Source organism: Alosa sapidissima, chromosome 10, assembly GCF_018492685.1.
Source record: "Alosa sapidissima isolate fAloSap1 chromosome 10, fAloSap1.pri, whole genome shotgun sequence".
Taxonomy (NCBI): Eukaryota; Metazoa; Chordata; class Actinopteri; order Clupeiformes; family Clupeidae; genus Alosa; species Alosa sapidissima.
Genome location: NC_055966.1, coordinates 6,496,970 through 6,512,995, shown reverse-complemented (window position 1 = coordinate 6,512,995; position 16,026 = coordinate 6,496,970). Strand labels below are relative to the sequence as shown.

At 44.1% G+C, this 16,026-nt stretch overlaps 1 protein-coding gene across 1 annotated transcript; it reads right to left on the bottom strand.

Moving 5' to 3' along the window:
- Window positions 1–580: 580 nt before the first annotated feature.
- On the bottom strand, window positions 581–15,602 carry LOC121721361 (lysosomal-associated transmembrane protein 4B-like). The gene is made up of 7 exons (XM_042108224.1): window positions 15,293–15,602; window positions 13,444–13,555; window positions 11,759–11,832; window positions 11,370–11,492; window positions 10,962–11,057; window positions 8,504–8,599; window positions 581–3,070 (listed from the first exon to the last, which is right to left on the bottom strand). Exons 1-7 carry the CDS (start codon window positions 15,383–15,385, stop codon window positions 2,990–2,992), a joined length of 675 nt encoding a protein of 224 aa, XP_041964158.1. The 5' UTR covers window positions 15,386–15,602; the 3' UTR covers window positions 581–2,989.
- Window positions 15,603–16,026: the final 424 nt, after the last annotated feature.

Sequence of the window (16,026 nt, the reverse complement as noted above, 5' to 3'; positions counted from 1 at the left end):
TGTACTGCACTGTCTGACCTTAAAGAGGTAATGGTAGAGGAAAGGAAAGATTGGAAAAGGGTTTTGTACCTGGATGTGGTCGAGCCCAATCACCGTGAGAATGAATACCTGTTGTACAAAGTGAACCTTATGAGCCTGTTGCCCACCACTTGTCCACAGGGGGTTTAAGTGAGGACTGACTGGTGCAGGTATGTGTCTGAGCATGGAGGGGAATAATGGAGTCCTTTGCATTGGGGCACCCTGAAGGTATAGCCATGCATTCATCAGATACAAACTAAATGAAAGTTACATACGCACTTCTGCAGGTGTCTTCACAAGTTAACTGAAAAACTCATACATTTGTAAAAATACTGCAACATAAATTGTTGTTGATGGGAAATAGATATTTTCATTTTTGTCTGCTTTTCTCTGTTCTGAAAATTAAATACGTCCATCCCATCCATGACAATGGTATCTATCTTCAGAGAGGCAGCAGCACGTACAACAAAAACATTCAGTATGTAGTAAATCATTACTCTCAGTTTGCTCCCTTGATCACTTGATCACCCCATCAAGTGCATTGATAAGGCATAAACAAGAGTTTGGTAGACACATTTCTCTTTATTTTGCATTTTATTGCTACAAATTAATTATTTAGTCAAACTGGCTTTCACCATGGTTAGAAAAAATGTGTGATACAGGAGCCAAGTTGTGTATGTTGGTATTTGTTAGATTAGTCAACATACATGTCATATTTTGTGAATTGTAGAAAAGTGAATGTTTGAATGCTTTGTAACACTATGGAAAACCACATCACACTTTAATTTCTTGTGTTGCTATTGTTTATATTTAATATATATATTTCAGAATTATTTTCACAGATTCATCACATGATTGACTGATGTTATCCTGTATTTTAATTTTAATAATATCAAAAATACTCTATGAATGAACACATGTACACAAATGCACTGGTGACTATTTGCAGTGACAAGAGACTTGGTTAGACTTCATAAGCCCATAGCTGGATGTGTTCACTAAGAGCCTGTGGGGAGTCATCCCACTTATGAATACTTAATACAATATTAATATCATACCTACTGGTAGTAAGTCACAACTATATGGGAAGCACACAGACTCACTTAAGAGGGTGACCAGACTTCTTCCGTTCCAATATGTAATCAGAATGATACAGGGCATGTTATATAATCAGTCCCACCAGGATCTTGTGAGGCTTTGTTGTGACTGTCGTAGCCAAAAGTGGTTGAATTTGGTACAGGAACTTTCAAACATTGTGGTAAAAAAATATTTGCTAAAAGCAACCGTAATTTATGCATAAGTTCCATAATATCTCTTTTTGTTTTTGCAGAAATACTGTGGTAACAACAGAAAGTTGCAACCTGCTAATTTCAAATATGGAAATCCTTGAATTGAGTTTTGCATTTGCCAATTCCTGGAAGTCCATTTGATAGCAAATAAGGAGGACAGTGCTCTTAATATATAGTTTTCTCTAAATAAACAGCACCAAAATAAAATTGTATTGTATGTAGAGTGTGTGCTAACCTAAATGTCACCATTTTAACACAAATATTAGTTCCAAATAACCATACCGATTTCATTAATATAGAAAATCATCAAATAGTATGTAGCTACAGGGATATAGGGAAGTACTGTATGAGAGACATAAGTCATGAGAGATAACAGGAAAAGTGCAAATCTTTGGGATTCTCACACAATGCAAACATCAGGTGTCCCAATGATTCCAGGCATTGTTTCTTAAGTGCAACATACATGAGATTTACACCGACAAATCAAACATGATTGGCCAATAAAATGTCACCACAGCAGAAACACTAATCAGAAACAGAGAAAGCAGAAAGAATATGGTCATGATTCAGCTTCTCCTTCCTGATCACAGGACTCTTTGGATCTCTTTTCATTGTGTCACCCTTCACACTTGTACAAAAGTTTTAATAAAAAAAAACTAACAAACAACAAACAAAAACACACCAACTAAAACATGCACCTACGCTCAGCTAACCTATTCAGCTGAATGTGGTTACAATACTTCACTCATTCAACACAAATCACAAGCATCAGGGCTTGAAACCCTGAGGCATAAATAGCACAGTCACCCACATAAACATGAATGACACCAGCATAGCTATTATATGGAGAAGGAACAGATATCTGTAGATGGGAGGCTTAGAGGTTCTGCAGAGGGTTCAGAGGTAAGTGGCTGTGATGTCTTTAAAGAGATGGCTGATGACAGAGTATAGGCAGTCATTCTTTTTCTGTGTTGCCAGATGGCAATTAATTGCATGATCGGCAATAATAATAATAATAATAATAATTGTAATTATAATAATTATAATAGATCTCAAGCCATTTGTGTTGGAGGCAACCCTGAAAAAATGTATGAAGTAAAGCTAGGTGTAGATGGCTAGGAAGGCAACAGCCTGAGATGTTGTTTTTGGACCCCGTTCAGACTGCAGGCAAAAGTGGCCCTTTTTGGGGGGTCAAATGACCAGGTCAGACTTCTTCAGAAGTAGTGTGAACACTCAAATCTTGCCCAGATCTGATTTTTTCAAATCAGATTTAGACCACTTCCATATGTGGTCCTGAATCAGACCCTGGTCTGATTTTTTCAATGCGGCCGCAGTGTGGATTAGATGTGACTTTTACGTCAATCTACATCGACATTTGTCACAATTATGCGCCGCGGGAGTTGGCTGATGTCATTGTTATTGTTCTTTTGCGCATGCGGGCCAGTTCGAAACCGCAAACAGTTCACACTGGAATCTGATATAGGCCACATTTTAAAAGGTAATGTGCAGCCACAGCCAAACAAAAAAATCGGATCTGAGCAAAAAAAATCCGAATTGAGCATTAAGACTTGCAGTGTGAACGGGGTCTAAGTGGCTTTAACCCAAACTCTGGTGGGTGGAATACAATGGAATGGAGAGTGCGCTACAGTGAAGTCCAGGCTGCAGAAAAGGAGCTCCTTTGCTCAGGCTGACACGTAAGGAGGAGGGTTGTGTTTGGGTGGGAGAGTCGTCATCATGGAGTCGTCATAGGGAGGCAGCAACACCTGTCAATCAGCAAATAAAGAGATCATCAGAAAACATGCTGTTGGCAAAAGCCTGTGCATCTTTTCATGGGTGGACAAGCAAACAATGTCATTACGCTCAGATTAAATTGAGGGGACACTGGCTGACCAGTCACACTATATACAGCAGACCATAACAGCGACTGTTACAAATGATGATGTCCACTTGAATAACTGCCTTTTGCTATTTCACTTTTTGAATTTGATATTAGACAGTAATTCTATTCTTGCAATGATAATGACTGTGCACGGTTCACCTTCTACCATAACACTCCCCTGAATGTCAACACTACTTCTTTGCATTGATGTCCGACTTTAGAGTTGACAAACTCTGGTGACATTGCAGAGTGCTTTATTTTAATCAGCACTTTATTTTTATCAACATCAGGCTGTTTTTTAAAAGTAAATGTTCCAATCAATGATCTAGGCAGCACATTTTCTTCTCTCTCCTTCATTTTCTTTAATCAGTTATTTTTTCTCAAATTAATGAATCGAAGTTAATCAGTTATTTTGACAGCCCTAATACTTATACTTATAAGCTATTGGATGGCAATGCCATCAGGATAAATAAAGCATCTATCATCTGTCTACAGTATATATCTGCTTTGGACACGCCGTTGTGTGACAGACAACAAACACTGAGTGGGATAATTCTGTGAAAGTGTCCACGCCTCCGCCTGGACGTGCCAATGTGGAGCATGGACCCAGCAGAGGATTTCTAGCCTCTCACAAAGCTTATGATGTAACGCGCCGGAGCCCACTGGGAGGGTGGGTGTAGAGGAGGGTGGGGGCTGAGGCGGGCGTGGGTGGGTGGGTGTAGAGGAGGGTGGGGGCTGAGGCGGGCGTGGGTGGGTGGGTGTAGAGGAGGGTGGGGGCTGAGGCGGGCGTGGGTGGGTGTAGAGGAGGGTGGGGGCTGAGGCGGGCGTGGGTGGGTGGGTGGGTGTAGAGGAGGGTGGGGGCTGAGGCGGGCGTGGGTGGGTGGGTGTAGAGGAGGGTGGGGGCTGAGGCGGGCGTGGGTGGGTGTAGAGGAGGGTGGGGGCTGAGGCGGGCGTGGGTGGGTGGGTGTAGAGGAGGGTGGGGGCTGAGGCGGGCGTGGGTGGGTGTAGAGGAGGGTGGGGGCTGAGGCGGGCGTGGGTGGGTGGGTGGGTGTAGAGGAGGGTGGGGGCTGAGGCGGGCGTGGGTGGGTGGGTGGGTGTAGAGGAGGGTGGGGGCTGAGGCGGGCGTGGGTGGGTGGGTGTAGAGGAGGGTGGGGGCTGAGGCGGGCGTGGGTGGGTGGGTGTAGAGGAGGGTGGGGGCTGAGGCGGGCGTGGGTGGGTGGGTGGGTGTAGAGGAGGGTGGGGGCTGAGGCGGGCGTGGGTGGGTGGGTGTAGAGGAGGGTGGGGGCTGAGGCGGGCGTGGGTGGGTGGGTGTAGAGGAGGGTGGGGGCTGAGGCGGGCGTGGGTGGGTGGGTGGGTGTAGAGGACGTGGCAGCAGGGCAGCATCATTATAATGATTTACAAAGAAAAACTATCAGCAGCAGGCAGACGGACACGCACACCGAATCCTAACCCTCCCTGTGTGCAGACGCCACAGTGCCACAGCCAGACGCCTCTAGAACAGACCGTATGCAGAGCAGCAACACAAAACATGATAGAGAAACGAGCCATGGCTCAGCAGTCAGCACACACGGGCACCTTTGCAAATAGAGTATAACATGGTTCACTAAGCTTTTGATAATGTTATTGCCGGCGAACCTATTCAACTGCTGAACTGTGATTGAATAATACTGTTCAGTGGTGGGCACCGCAAATTAATGTTGGAGGGCAGTGACGAGCGCTGTATTCCTCTATACCTTGATAATCTATTCTAATCTAATCTATTCGAATACCTGTGAATGCTTGGTAAATGGCATGTAATATGGCAAAGCACAGCATGGGCTTTTTGCGAAGTGACAAAGGTGCTAATTGCGCTTCCTTTCCGCATCTGCCCCTTAGTGTGTGTGTATGTGTGTTTGTTGTCTGTGTGTGTGCTTGTGCACAGGAATCTGTGTGCATCTGTGTCTACAGCTCTGGAAAAAATTTAAGAGACCACTGCACATTTCTGATGTCATCCTACGGTTGCTGAGTGACATTCGAATGAGTTGACTGACGATCATATTCAAAAAGAGACCACTGCAAACTTGAATTTTTCTAGAGCTGTATGTGTGTGTGCTTGTGCACATGAGTGTGTGTGTGTGTTCTCACACGCGTGCATGAGTGCATGTTTACGTGCATGTATATATTCTGCACACGGCCCTGGTCTTCCCATTGCTGCTGTGTGTTGTGGTGCACCGGCTTTTCTGCGGACGGTACGGTGTAGTCCAGCAGAAAAACAATCAGGCCCTGTGGTCTCAGAAATGGCCATCTGTTCCGCTGTTCAACAGCCCGGGGTCAGAGGACATCGCCAATGACTCCTGACACGGCTAAGCAGCCTCTGTCACACACACACAACAGAATGCGACACTGAGCCCTGCTTTGCCCATCGTGCCTGCCCTGCCCTGCCCTGGCCTGCCGGGCCTGTGTGGATGTAAGCTATTAAAGGATTAGAGATGTCCAGAGACATACGGATACACACCACAGATTGGATTGTGTCTGATCAAAGCATGCTTCAACCTTACAGCCAGTATAATAATAAAGGTTTCTCTCTAAACCTTAAATCACTGGTGTGACATGCAACCTACTCTAGTAGAATGTAACATAGTTCTGGAGATTCTTTACCAAGCCTGTGAAAATGGTAGTCAAGCACAGTTTCACCTTTGAAAGGGTTGTTTTTCACGCTCACTTGCTAAACCTTTTAATTTTCTAAAACATTTCATTTGGAAGTAGCTGTCGTGTGAAGAGTGGAGAGGTGGCCTCCCTCCACCTACACATGTGTTTTCACATCCTCTAGCGGGAGCCATTCATTGAAAAGCATGACGAGGACAGTGCAGGCACAGTGAGAGCTGGCTGTTCTAGCAGTGGGTTTGACTTACAATGACCTACGCTAAAGAGCAGACGCTCTCCGCGGCTGGTTTGCCCATCACAGGCATCATAACATCACATCACTAAACAAAATCGCACAAATCTTCGCTTACATTTGTATCCTAGACTATCTATAGTTCCCAAAAGACTGTGTTTTTTATGCATACAAAGAAAACACATATATCAAGAAATGGATCACTTTCAACTCGTACACAAGAAGAGTCAAACATCATTTAGACACAAATGAGTAAAAAGGAAAAGTTCTACCTCCGTTGACAAGAACTATGTTGGACCAAAGAATCTTCCATTAATCACCAGGCTCTTTGCAGTGGATGAACAAGACACAGAGGAAGCCCTGAGCTCTCCCATGTGGAACGTCTTTGATGGGTTTGCACAATGCCATGGGCAGAAATGTTGTAAATAAAAATGATCAAAGACAGAAAAAAGTGTCAAAAGGAATAAAGGATAAGTAAGTTATACACTGGCCTGGAATCAAGAAGTACACGGTATCTAGGTCCACTTCCTCTTGCATGTAAAAAGCACCGCACTGAAAACTGAATCTGACATCTGAAGTGCTGAGAATATGGAATGAGCATCTGGCATCAGCGTCGTAACAGCTGCTACAGTCTGATATCAGTGCGGCATACTTGTGGCTGTCTAGCCATGTGTCCATTCAATTAATCTAAGCTGATCTGAGGTCAGGTGAAAAGAACATCAGATAGAGACAGGAGAAACCCCCCCGATGAATGGACAATTTAGTCCTTCCCTGTGTCTGTGGTGATCGATTCCAGCATCCACACATCGAGTTACCCTGACCGCAGCAGGACACACGAGAGTCTCGTAGGAGCCCCATTTGTCCCCGTCTCCCTGACATCTGTGTGGTCCAAATATTGTACTAGGATATCAATTATTGACAGCCTGTAACTCAGCTCCTTGCCCCGGCACTTTGACAGCAAGCACTCCTGCATAATAGCAGCACTGTTGTGCTAGCCCGGGCTGCCTTGGCCTCCAGAGCTGGAATTGAGATTGAGTCGTGCCTGATAGCGAAAACAGAACGAAAGAGAGAGAAAGAGAGAGAGCGCTTCCCCCTCACTACCCGCTATCTCCACACTTATTTCCGACTAGTAATTCTCCTCCATGGTTGGATCCGCTCTTATGCGCTCGGACAGTGACGCAGGCCGCCATGCCGGTCCCAGACGGAGCAACAAGACACCGGTAGATGAACCTAACGGAGCACGGCTGTTTTACGGAGTGCTGTGTCCATGCTAATGGCTTTGCCAGTGGGGAGCTCCATCTCTACACAAGCTCTATGCCTAAGCCCCCATTTTATATTTCCTTCCTCCTCCAGCATCATGGCTTTGCTGCAGGAATGTTTGGAGGACGTGTGTGTGTGTGTGTGTGTGTGTGTGTGTTGGGGGGGGGGGTTGGGGTGTAGCTTTCACGTGTGCGGACCAGTTTGGGGGCCTTGATCCTGTGAGGCACATTTTCACCTGCTCCCTCTGGTGCCAGTGTTGTGTTTGGACAAGCACAACAGACGAGAACTCCAGACTTGAGAAAAATGTAAGTCTTTATTAAAATGTAAGCCAAGAGGTTTAAGTCTTTATTGAGTTATAAACTTCCACCTGAGCCCAAGTGTGATCTCTATTGACAAATGGTAAAATGATGCTTTTAAAGTCTTTGTAGAGGCTTTAAATTAAATCTCCCTCCTTAATACTACAAGTTAATGTGAAAATCCAAAATGGCTGCCTTCCCTGGCTTACAATGGCTTCTTATTTTCGTTCTCCTCAGATTGGGGCGTATTTTGGCTGCTTTCTTTGGTGTTTCTGCTGATCTGATGATGTGGAACACACTACTTTGCTCTCAGCGTTGTTCTGGAATATTCCAGAAAGACCCATTCTGCCTATGATTAAAGGTGGACTGATTCCTAAAACACTAAGGCTATCCGGAGAGAATTGCCTGTGCACCAAACCACTTCAGCTTGAGAGACCACTGCCAGATCGGAGAATACAAAAAATCCACAAAAACAAAACCCACACACAACATGTTCTGCAGTGTTTCAACCACTGAAGCCAGAGAGGGGGAACACAATCCTCCAGTATCTGGAAGTCAGCTTACTTAGTCTGCTTGAAAACCCCAGTGAAATGCTCATGAAGGCTGCTCTGATAGTGATGTTGGTGTGTGGGCAATTAGGCAGCTAGCTTTGCTTAGAGCCTGCACCAATAGGACATAAGCACTTGCTAGTGAAGCCTACTTGTTGCGCATGAAGGTTGCTTTGTTGGTGATTTTGTGTTATCTACTTTCGTTGTTGTTGTTGTTGTTGCATCCCACATCATGTTGTGCAAGGTTCACTAGGTTTGCTTGCTGATTGGCCACTGTGGGAAATCCCCTACCCGCAGCACCTCTCCTGTGTGTATATGAAAGCAAATCAGGTACTCACCGTTGTGTCATTGGTGGTGACATACACCAGGACGTCCGTGGTACCCTGTCCACTCACATATCTGTAGCAGTTCCACACACAGGCGATCAGGTAAGCCTGGGCAGAGAAAACAGCGGTCAGTATGAGAGAGAGAGAGAGAGAGAGAGAGAGAGAGAGAGAGAGAGAAAGAAAGAAAGAAAGAAAGAAAGAGAGAGCGAGATGCATAAAGAAAGGACATCGACAACGAACTTAGCGTCACACAAAGCTGCACAGAAGTTCAGCCCTTGGAGCTCGGATCTTGTGGCCCCCAGACCTGACAGAGAGCCAGCTTGAGAGACTCAAAGGCCTTTTCAGAGCACGCCAAGCGCCGGACCCAGCGCCAGATGTGATCATAAGCCTTAGGCTCAACATAAACGTTGTAACAGAATGTCAGAAATAAAGACGAGCGAAAGACAATGAGTCAACTCACTACTTGGCAGGCATCTAAAAGTGCTGGCATTTGTCAACAGCAACCTGGTTGACAGCACTGAATCAAACCCACATAACTCAGATGACTCACTCTCCCAGAGAAGGATGCCTTGCCTTCACTCGACTGAAAAACAAGCGTGCAGTGGTCAAACTCCGACATCTCCCAACAACATCTCCGAATCATTGCTTTACCAGCAGCGAATCAGAGGTTCTGGCCAAACACAACACCATCTGTTAGAAATGGCTCGATCCTACACAAAAGAGCCCCAAGGACATCCCACTGCAGTGGCACAACTTCAAGCGTCTCGTCTGGCCATATCACCATTTAACCGGCCTTTCCAGGGCGACAGAACAGTAGCCGCATTTGTCGACGCTGTCATTATTGGTTATTAACGTATTTGATCACATTTTACATCACAATGGCCCATTCTGCTGTAATTGCCGGAGTACGTACGGTGAAACACATCCTGCAGTCACTAATTGACGCACTGCTACCCGATACCTGGAAACACAGCTTTTAGGGAATGATCCTCCCTCACCAAGGTTGTTCTGCCAGACAGAACTTTGTCTAAACAAAAAGTAGATTCATATCTTTAAACATTTAATTTGAGCTCTGCAGACTAACTTTATTATATTTTAACATAACCAACTTGGTACACACGTGATGACCCCTTTGCACTAACCAGCAAAGCCTAGGTTATGTACGGGTACGCCTCTGTAAAAAGTGTGCATGTCTCTGGAACCTAGCAATCCAGCAATCATTAGGGTTGTGACCAGTCTGCAACATCCCTCTTAACATTCCTATTACAAGCTTGTTTTTGTCATTTACTCATTATATTATGTATTATAATAGTGTACTGTAATGTAATGTGTGTAATATGGTAGCATGGCAACAATGATCAGAATAATTCAGAAAATAATTGAATAATCAGAAAATTTATATCAGTAACATCACAACAGCACTTGACATGGGCCCATGTTCAAGTCCTATGTCAAGGCCAAGAATGAACTATATTTAGCCTCAGTCACAAGTGAAATATTTACAAATCCTCGGCCATCTCCCTAAAACCTGACCAGGAACTGTTACTGACCCTGTTACTAGTCTTGAGTATATAATCCCCCATCACAATTTCCTCCTTCTCTCGGTTCAGTTACCTTGAACTAAGTTGTCTTTGTTACCACACAGCTTTGATGTGAAAGAAGCCCAGTTGTCAGGTTAAGGACTATTAACAGAGCACAGAGAAGCATGCAGACGTACACTGCAAAGCACCCAATCCCCAGGCCATGTATCACCACTAATGTGACAGCACCCTGACCCTTGGGGCCGAGAGCAACCCCTTCAAAGCACCACAAGAATGGCTCCCTCTATTGCCTTTAAAGTCGGATTTGAAGTGCCCGAGCCTGGAGGATGCCAGCTGATCTGCCCTATGGAACTCTGGGGGGCAAGGCTATTACACTTCATGTTTTTGTTAGTCGCTATGCACAGAAACGTCTGCTAAGTAAGTACCTCCGTTCCACGGAGTTCCAGTGAAGCCTGAAGTATGCATGCCCCATTACTGAGGCTTTTCCTGTGTGACGCCTCACAGATTGTGTTGTGCCGGTGTCAACTGGGAGTCCCAGAGAGTAGGTGATTCTGAAACAGATCTGGCTCTGACCTGGCGCGGAGCCAGCAGCTCTGCCCCAGATCCTCTCCGCAGTCCACTGCCATTAAGGGTAAGTGTGTCTCAGGTTAGACGCAAACCTACACTGGCATGTGAGCTACGGGACGGCCAACGCTATAATTAATCTGCCCCCACCACAGGAAGGAGATCTCTTATCCATCCCTGGCCACTGAGTGGATTCAATCTGAAATGGTTGTAGGACAAAACACCTCTTGAGTAGCAGTGGTAACAAGGAAATGATATGATGTGGACACAAACACTCCTCCATCAACATCTCAACACTGACATTAGAGACTATAGGGCAGTCCTTTAATCCACCATGTGGCTCTTTGAGAGAGAGATTTAGCTACCTTGAAGGCCAAGATGCAGCCGATGAAGAGGAGGACGATGAAGACGAGGCACACATTCATGTCCATAATCTCCTCTTTGTAGGGGAAGTTGCCAGGCTGGGAAGGACAGAATAGGACACAAACGTTCAAGGACAACACTGAAAAGATTACTACAAACCTACAAACCAGAAACTACAGTAGGCCAGACTTATAGTATTCATGTTAAATTAAATGTTTTCACTCATCAGTGATAAATATCTTAAAAATGAATACCAGTACATTTTCTATTCACCTACCAAATCTCCATGGGAGATTTAAATTCCTAATATGTGGCGTACATGATACTGTAAAATCCATCCATCTTACACAGGAGTTATTACATTAGCCTGATAGTGTAGCCAGTCTCCTTTGTAAACCTGATTTACTCACCAGCTGTTGGAGGTAATCCTGGATGGTGTTGGGATAGACGATAATACTAATGGCTACTAAGGTGTTCAGTGCAAAATCAAAGACTTGGTAGCAGAAGAATGGGATGATCCAGGCTGCAAGTTGCTGGGAAACAAATTTTATTCAGTGTTACAGTATATATTGATATTTCAAAATTTTATTCAGTGTTACAGTATATATTGATATCTAATAATTTATAAACATATGTCTTAGGAATTTGCTATAGCAATAGACAAGCCTTCACTGCAGACATGTTTTCTAACGTCTTATGTCAAGAATATGGCATAGGTAACCTAGTGGTGCAATGACACTCTTACACCATCAACAGACAACAGATGGAGCACTAAAGGGTCGACATGATATTTGGTTACCTTATATGCCCCGTAGGTTGCCATTCCAGCAATCATTATCATGAGTAAGGAGATTGCAGCGGCGATGCACATATCTATAGGGAAACACAAGAGGGGGCACCGGTTAAGAGATGAGGGGGAACATGAATCAGAGTGCAATTAAAAGCACAATAAGAGTAACTCTTCACCACTCTTCACAAAGCCTGGTTGTGTTGTGTGCTTGGTGTGAGTGAGCCCTGCGCTGCCCTCCCGTCCTTCCTGCCGTTTGGGCCTTACATAACCACGGCTCCCTCGCTTCCTGCTGAGGCCAAGCGACGGGGCTGCTGGAGGTGCATTGTGGTAAGTGATGCGAGGGGAATATCGATCCCAAAATAGCCCAAACGCTCTTTTCCCATGAGTCACTGGGACACCCAAACAACGCTGCTCTGTCAGACTCATGCACACACACTCTTAGGGTTTTTCTGTGTTTCTGTACTTGATATGTGTTATCCAGAACCCCTACAGCAGTCTTGATTCCCTTCTTTGCACAAGCATTCTCAGTGTCTTTGTAGATTTATGTGCAAGTCCATTAGCTCGTTCTGCCATGTTAGATTTTATTTTGTTGTGAAAAGAAAGCCCGAGCATTCTGGAATGGCCTTTGAGTGACATTGCCTTGGGCTAGCTCTGCTGAATACCATCCACTTACTGACATGTCTCACGATGAAGTCCCTGACCTCTTCACAGTCTAAACCTACCCATACGGAAAGGCAACTCTACTGTATGAATAGCTTTTCTCTTTGGTTGAAAAACCAGATGCGAAATAATGAAGTGATAATGACTCTATTTTGGATAAATTAGGAAACCTAGTCGTGTGGTATCAGTGAACACAGCTCCAAAACCTCTCATTCCAACATATCGCTCACACATGAAATAGCATGTTAGCCAAAGCCTCACTCTTTCACTAGCATGACTGTCTCAGCAAAATGTTCATTGGCATGACTGATAATCTAAACAAAAGAAAAACAGAAAACAAAACAAAACAAAAACAAAGGGGGAAAAGGAACACCCTTCCCCTTTTTTAACACGCTATCCATACTTGCAAAACCGTACAGCAGCACATTGTAAAGGGCAGTTCCTGTATTACAAAACCATTGGTGCATTTGATAAAAGCCTGTGACCTGAAGCCTAGTGTGCTGCGGCCCGGGCTCAGCCAATGACAGGGGATCACAGGGTCAGCTAATCCCCTCAGAACTGGGACAGCGGCATCAGCGCTAATGCGAGGTGGCAGCGCCACTACGGCCACCTCAGCCATAAAGAACTGCCCTGAAACACGGCATTCTTGACTGGCAGGCTGTGCGGTGCCACCGCCGGACACTTTCAAGTTCCCACAAAGCTCAGCTGACCCCTAATGAGGGTCCTCAAAGGTGTCAGGAGATGTTTTTCCCCTCTTAATCTAGTTTAACTTTTGTCCACTTTAGGCTACAGTCTTAGCACATATTATTATCTCAGATATATTATGTTCATGGTATGAATTATAATGTATGCTAATAATTATGTATGTATGCTAATGTATGTTAATATTATTTTATCTTAAAAGATGTACACACTTTACAGATTGAAAACAAACACTGAGCCCTGATTTCTTGGTGAGAGGATGCAGGTAAAAGGTGAAAGGTGAGAGGCGCTTCACCTGGAGGCTGTGTGCGAGTGGGTTGTTAGAGACTTACGGGAATCATCCATGACGTCAAGGTCGTTGGCGATCTCAGCGCTGGTGAGGTGGTAGTGCTCAGGGTCGCTGAGCGCCGTGAGGAGGATGAGCATCACCACTGCATTGATGAGCTACAGGGGGGAAACAGACATGAGACCTCCCCATACTAACTTCTCTACATCATCATTATCTATCTGTCTGTCTGTCTATCTCTCTATCATGACCTTAATCACTAGCCTACTACCCATACCCACTCTTCATCATCGTCATCATCATCATCATCATGTGATGGATGAGATAAATGAGCACATATTTTCAGCCTCACTGTCAAGTATAGTATGTTATGTCCTGTCAGAGGGAATAACTTTAACAAACTATTAAATGGCTGAAGGTTATTTTTGTGTTATTGTGACAATATTAAATCACAAATAAATCATTTAATCTAGCTACCACTGTAACAAGCACACCAAACATACTGATGACAAACAAACATATGGTGCACCTTCTGTCTCACACCTTGGTGCTCTTAAAATACCCTCAGGCAGGCAGCAAGTAATCGTATAATGCTTCATACAACATCTGGCAAGAGGCATCGACTGCACCCACCGAGGCTTGTTTGCATGCACGGACTTGGAATAAGATTACACCTAAGCCATTAGATCACATGGGCCGCAGGTGCTGTAGTTCGTTTAGAAGCATGCTGCCACAGGTCTTATGATCTCTCCAAAGCATTCAAGGAAATATTATGGGCTTCTTGAAAAGGAAAGATAATTCCAAATAATTAAGTCTGCAAGGGGAAGCACATACAGAGTTCCTGAAATAATGTCAAGCATGACAAAATAACTATTCTGAGATAAATAAAAAAAAAGTGATTGTGATTTTTCACCCTGATAAAAATGTATTGACTGGATTTTTTATAATTTCTCCCTCCCTCTGTTTTACCTTCTGAGCTAACAAGATAGACACGCTCTCTCATGACATCAAATAGCCTACTGGCCAAAGGGCACAATTATGCTACCCAGCCAGGTAAGTGAAACAACAAAGCTGATATATCACAGAGATAAAACCTTTCGAATTAATGACAATATGAGAAGGCTATTCAATGTCAGTGCTGTAATGGAAAATCCACCTTTGTCTCTCACAAAGCCTCTACATTACAGTCAATTAGATAAGGTATCGAATGGCATCACTGCATCTCCCATTGCACTAAAACATTAATCAGAGTGGGGAAAGTATGCATTAGGTTAGACCCGAATACAACTAAACAGTAGCCTATGGACTAATTGTGAAGGCTACAGTTTTTCATTATGTTTCAGTAGTATCCCCAACAGCATTTAAAAGGTTTATTTTAAAGTTAAGCATAAAAGATAGGCTAAATAGGTCTATTGCTTGAAATCAATTTCATCACAGATGTTATAGGCCTAGAGGACAAAACGTTTATATAGCATAATTATTTTCTTATAATATATAGGCTAGATTCAATTGTCGTATTCATTGTCTAACAAACACATTACCAGACTACAGATAAATATATCATTGGGTTTAGGCGAGGTGTAGACTCTGTCTAGTGTTGTCTAGAGGAAAATTACTGAAGTTTCTCAATGGACTAAAACAGACGTCGCAATCTACATAGGCAATGGGAGAATAGCCTGGAGTAGCTTTGACATTTAGAACGGTCATTCCAAGACTGACATTCAACTCCACTGGTTCCTCCAACCGAGAAATGGTATTAACACCTTAATGCACCTCAAGACTACATGCTATTCAGTTATGCCTACTGTCAGTCACAGTGAAAATGAGAGGATGCCAGTCACGACACAGCATGTAGACCCTATGCAACTGTAGTCCGGACACAGACGCCAGCTTACCATGTACCAGATCCCAAGAATAATGGTGCCTGTCCGAACATGACAGCAGAGACAGCAGCTCGTCGTGTACAGTCGGTCCCACGGGGAAATCATATTTGCAGACAAAGTCACCGTTTCATGAAAATAGTCTGGAGAATAACGTGCGAGACGTCTTGGTATGTGGTAGAGCTCCTTTCCTCAATGTGGCATGACCGTGTGGATCAGTAAACTCTCGCCATGAGTCGGTGCGCACTGCATGCACGGCATAGCAACAACATCTAAACTCGGCTTTAATTGACAGACAAACATCGGTGTACCATGTGACCGGAGCTGGATTTCAAGCGGGATCATCATAAAGTGATGTAACGCTGTTTCGAGAACGTAGAGACAGACGCGCTGTGACGAGAAAATACAAGATCATGACGGATAGCCAAAGTAGCCCGGACATATTTCCCGTTAATATGAATTAATTAAAAAAACAAGCAGTTAAATGGTTTCGGACCAGATAACCTTGTTTGTCCAATTCATCACTGAAAATTGATATATTCATTGAAAATTACTATACAAATATTTTAATTCAATAGTTGTCATATAAAGAAACCTATCGATGTTATGTGGCAATATCCTTGTAGCCTAATTTCTACAAGCAATTTCAAAGGAAGCCGGTTAGGCTACACAACACCTGTTCTTTTATTTTGTTATATTGGACAGATATTCTTGTTCTTTGAGATGCAGTGCATCATCTTCAAACATCT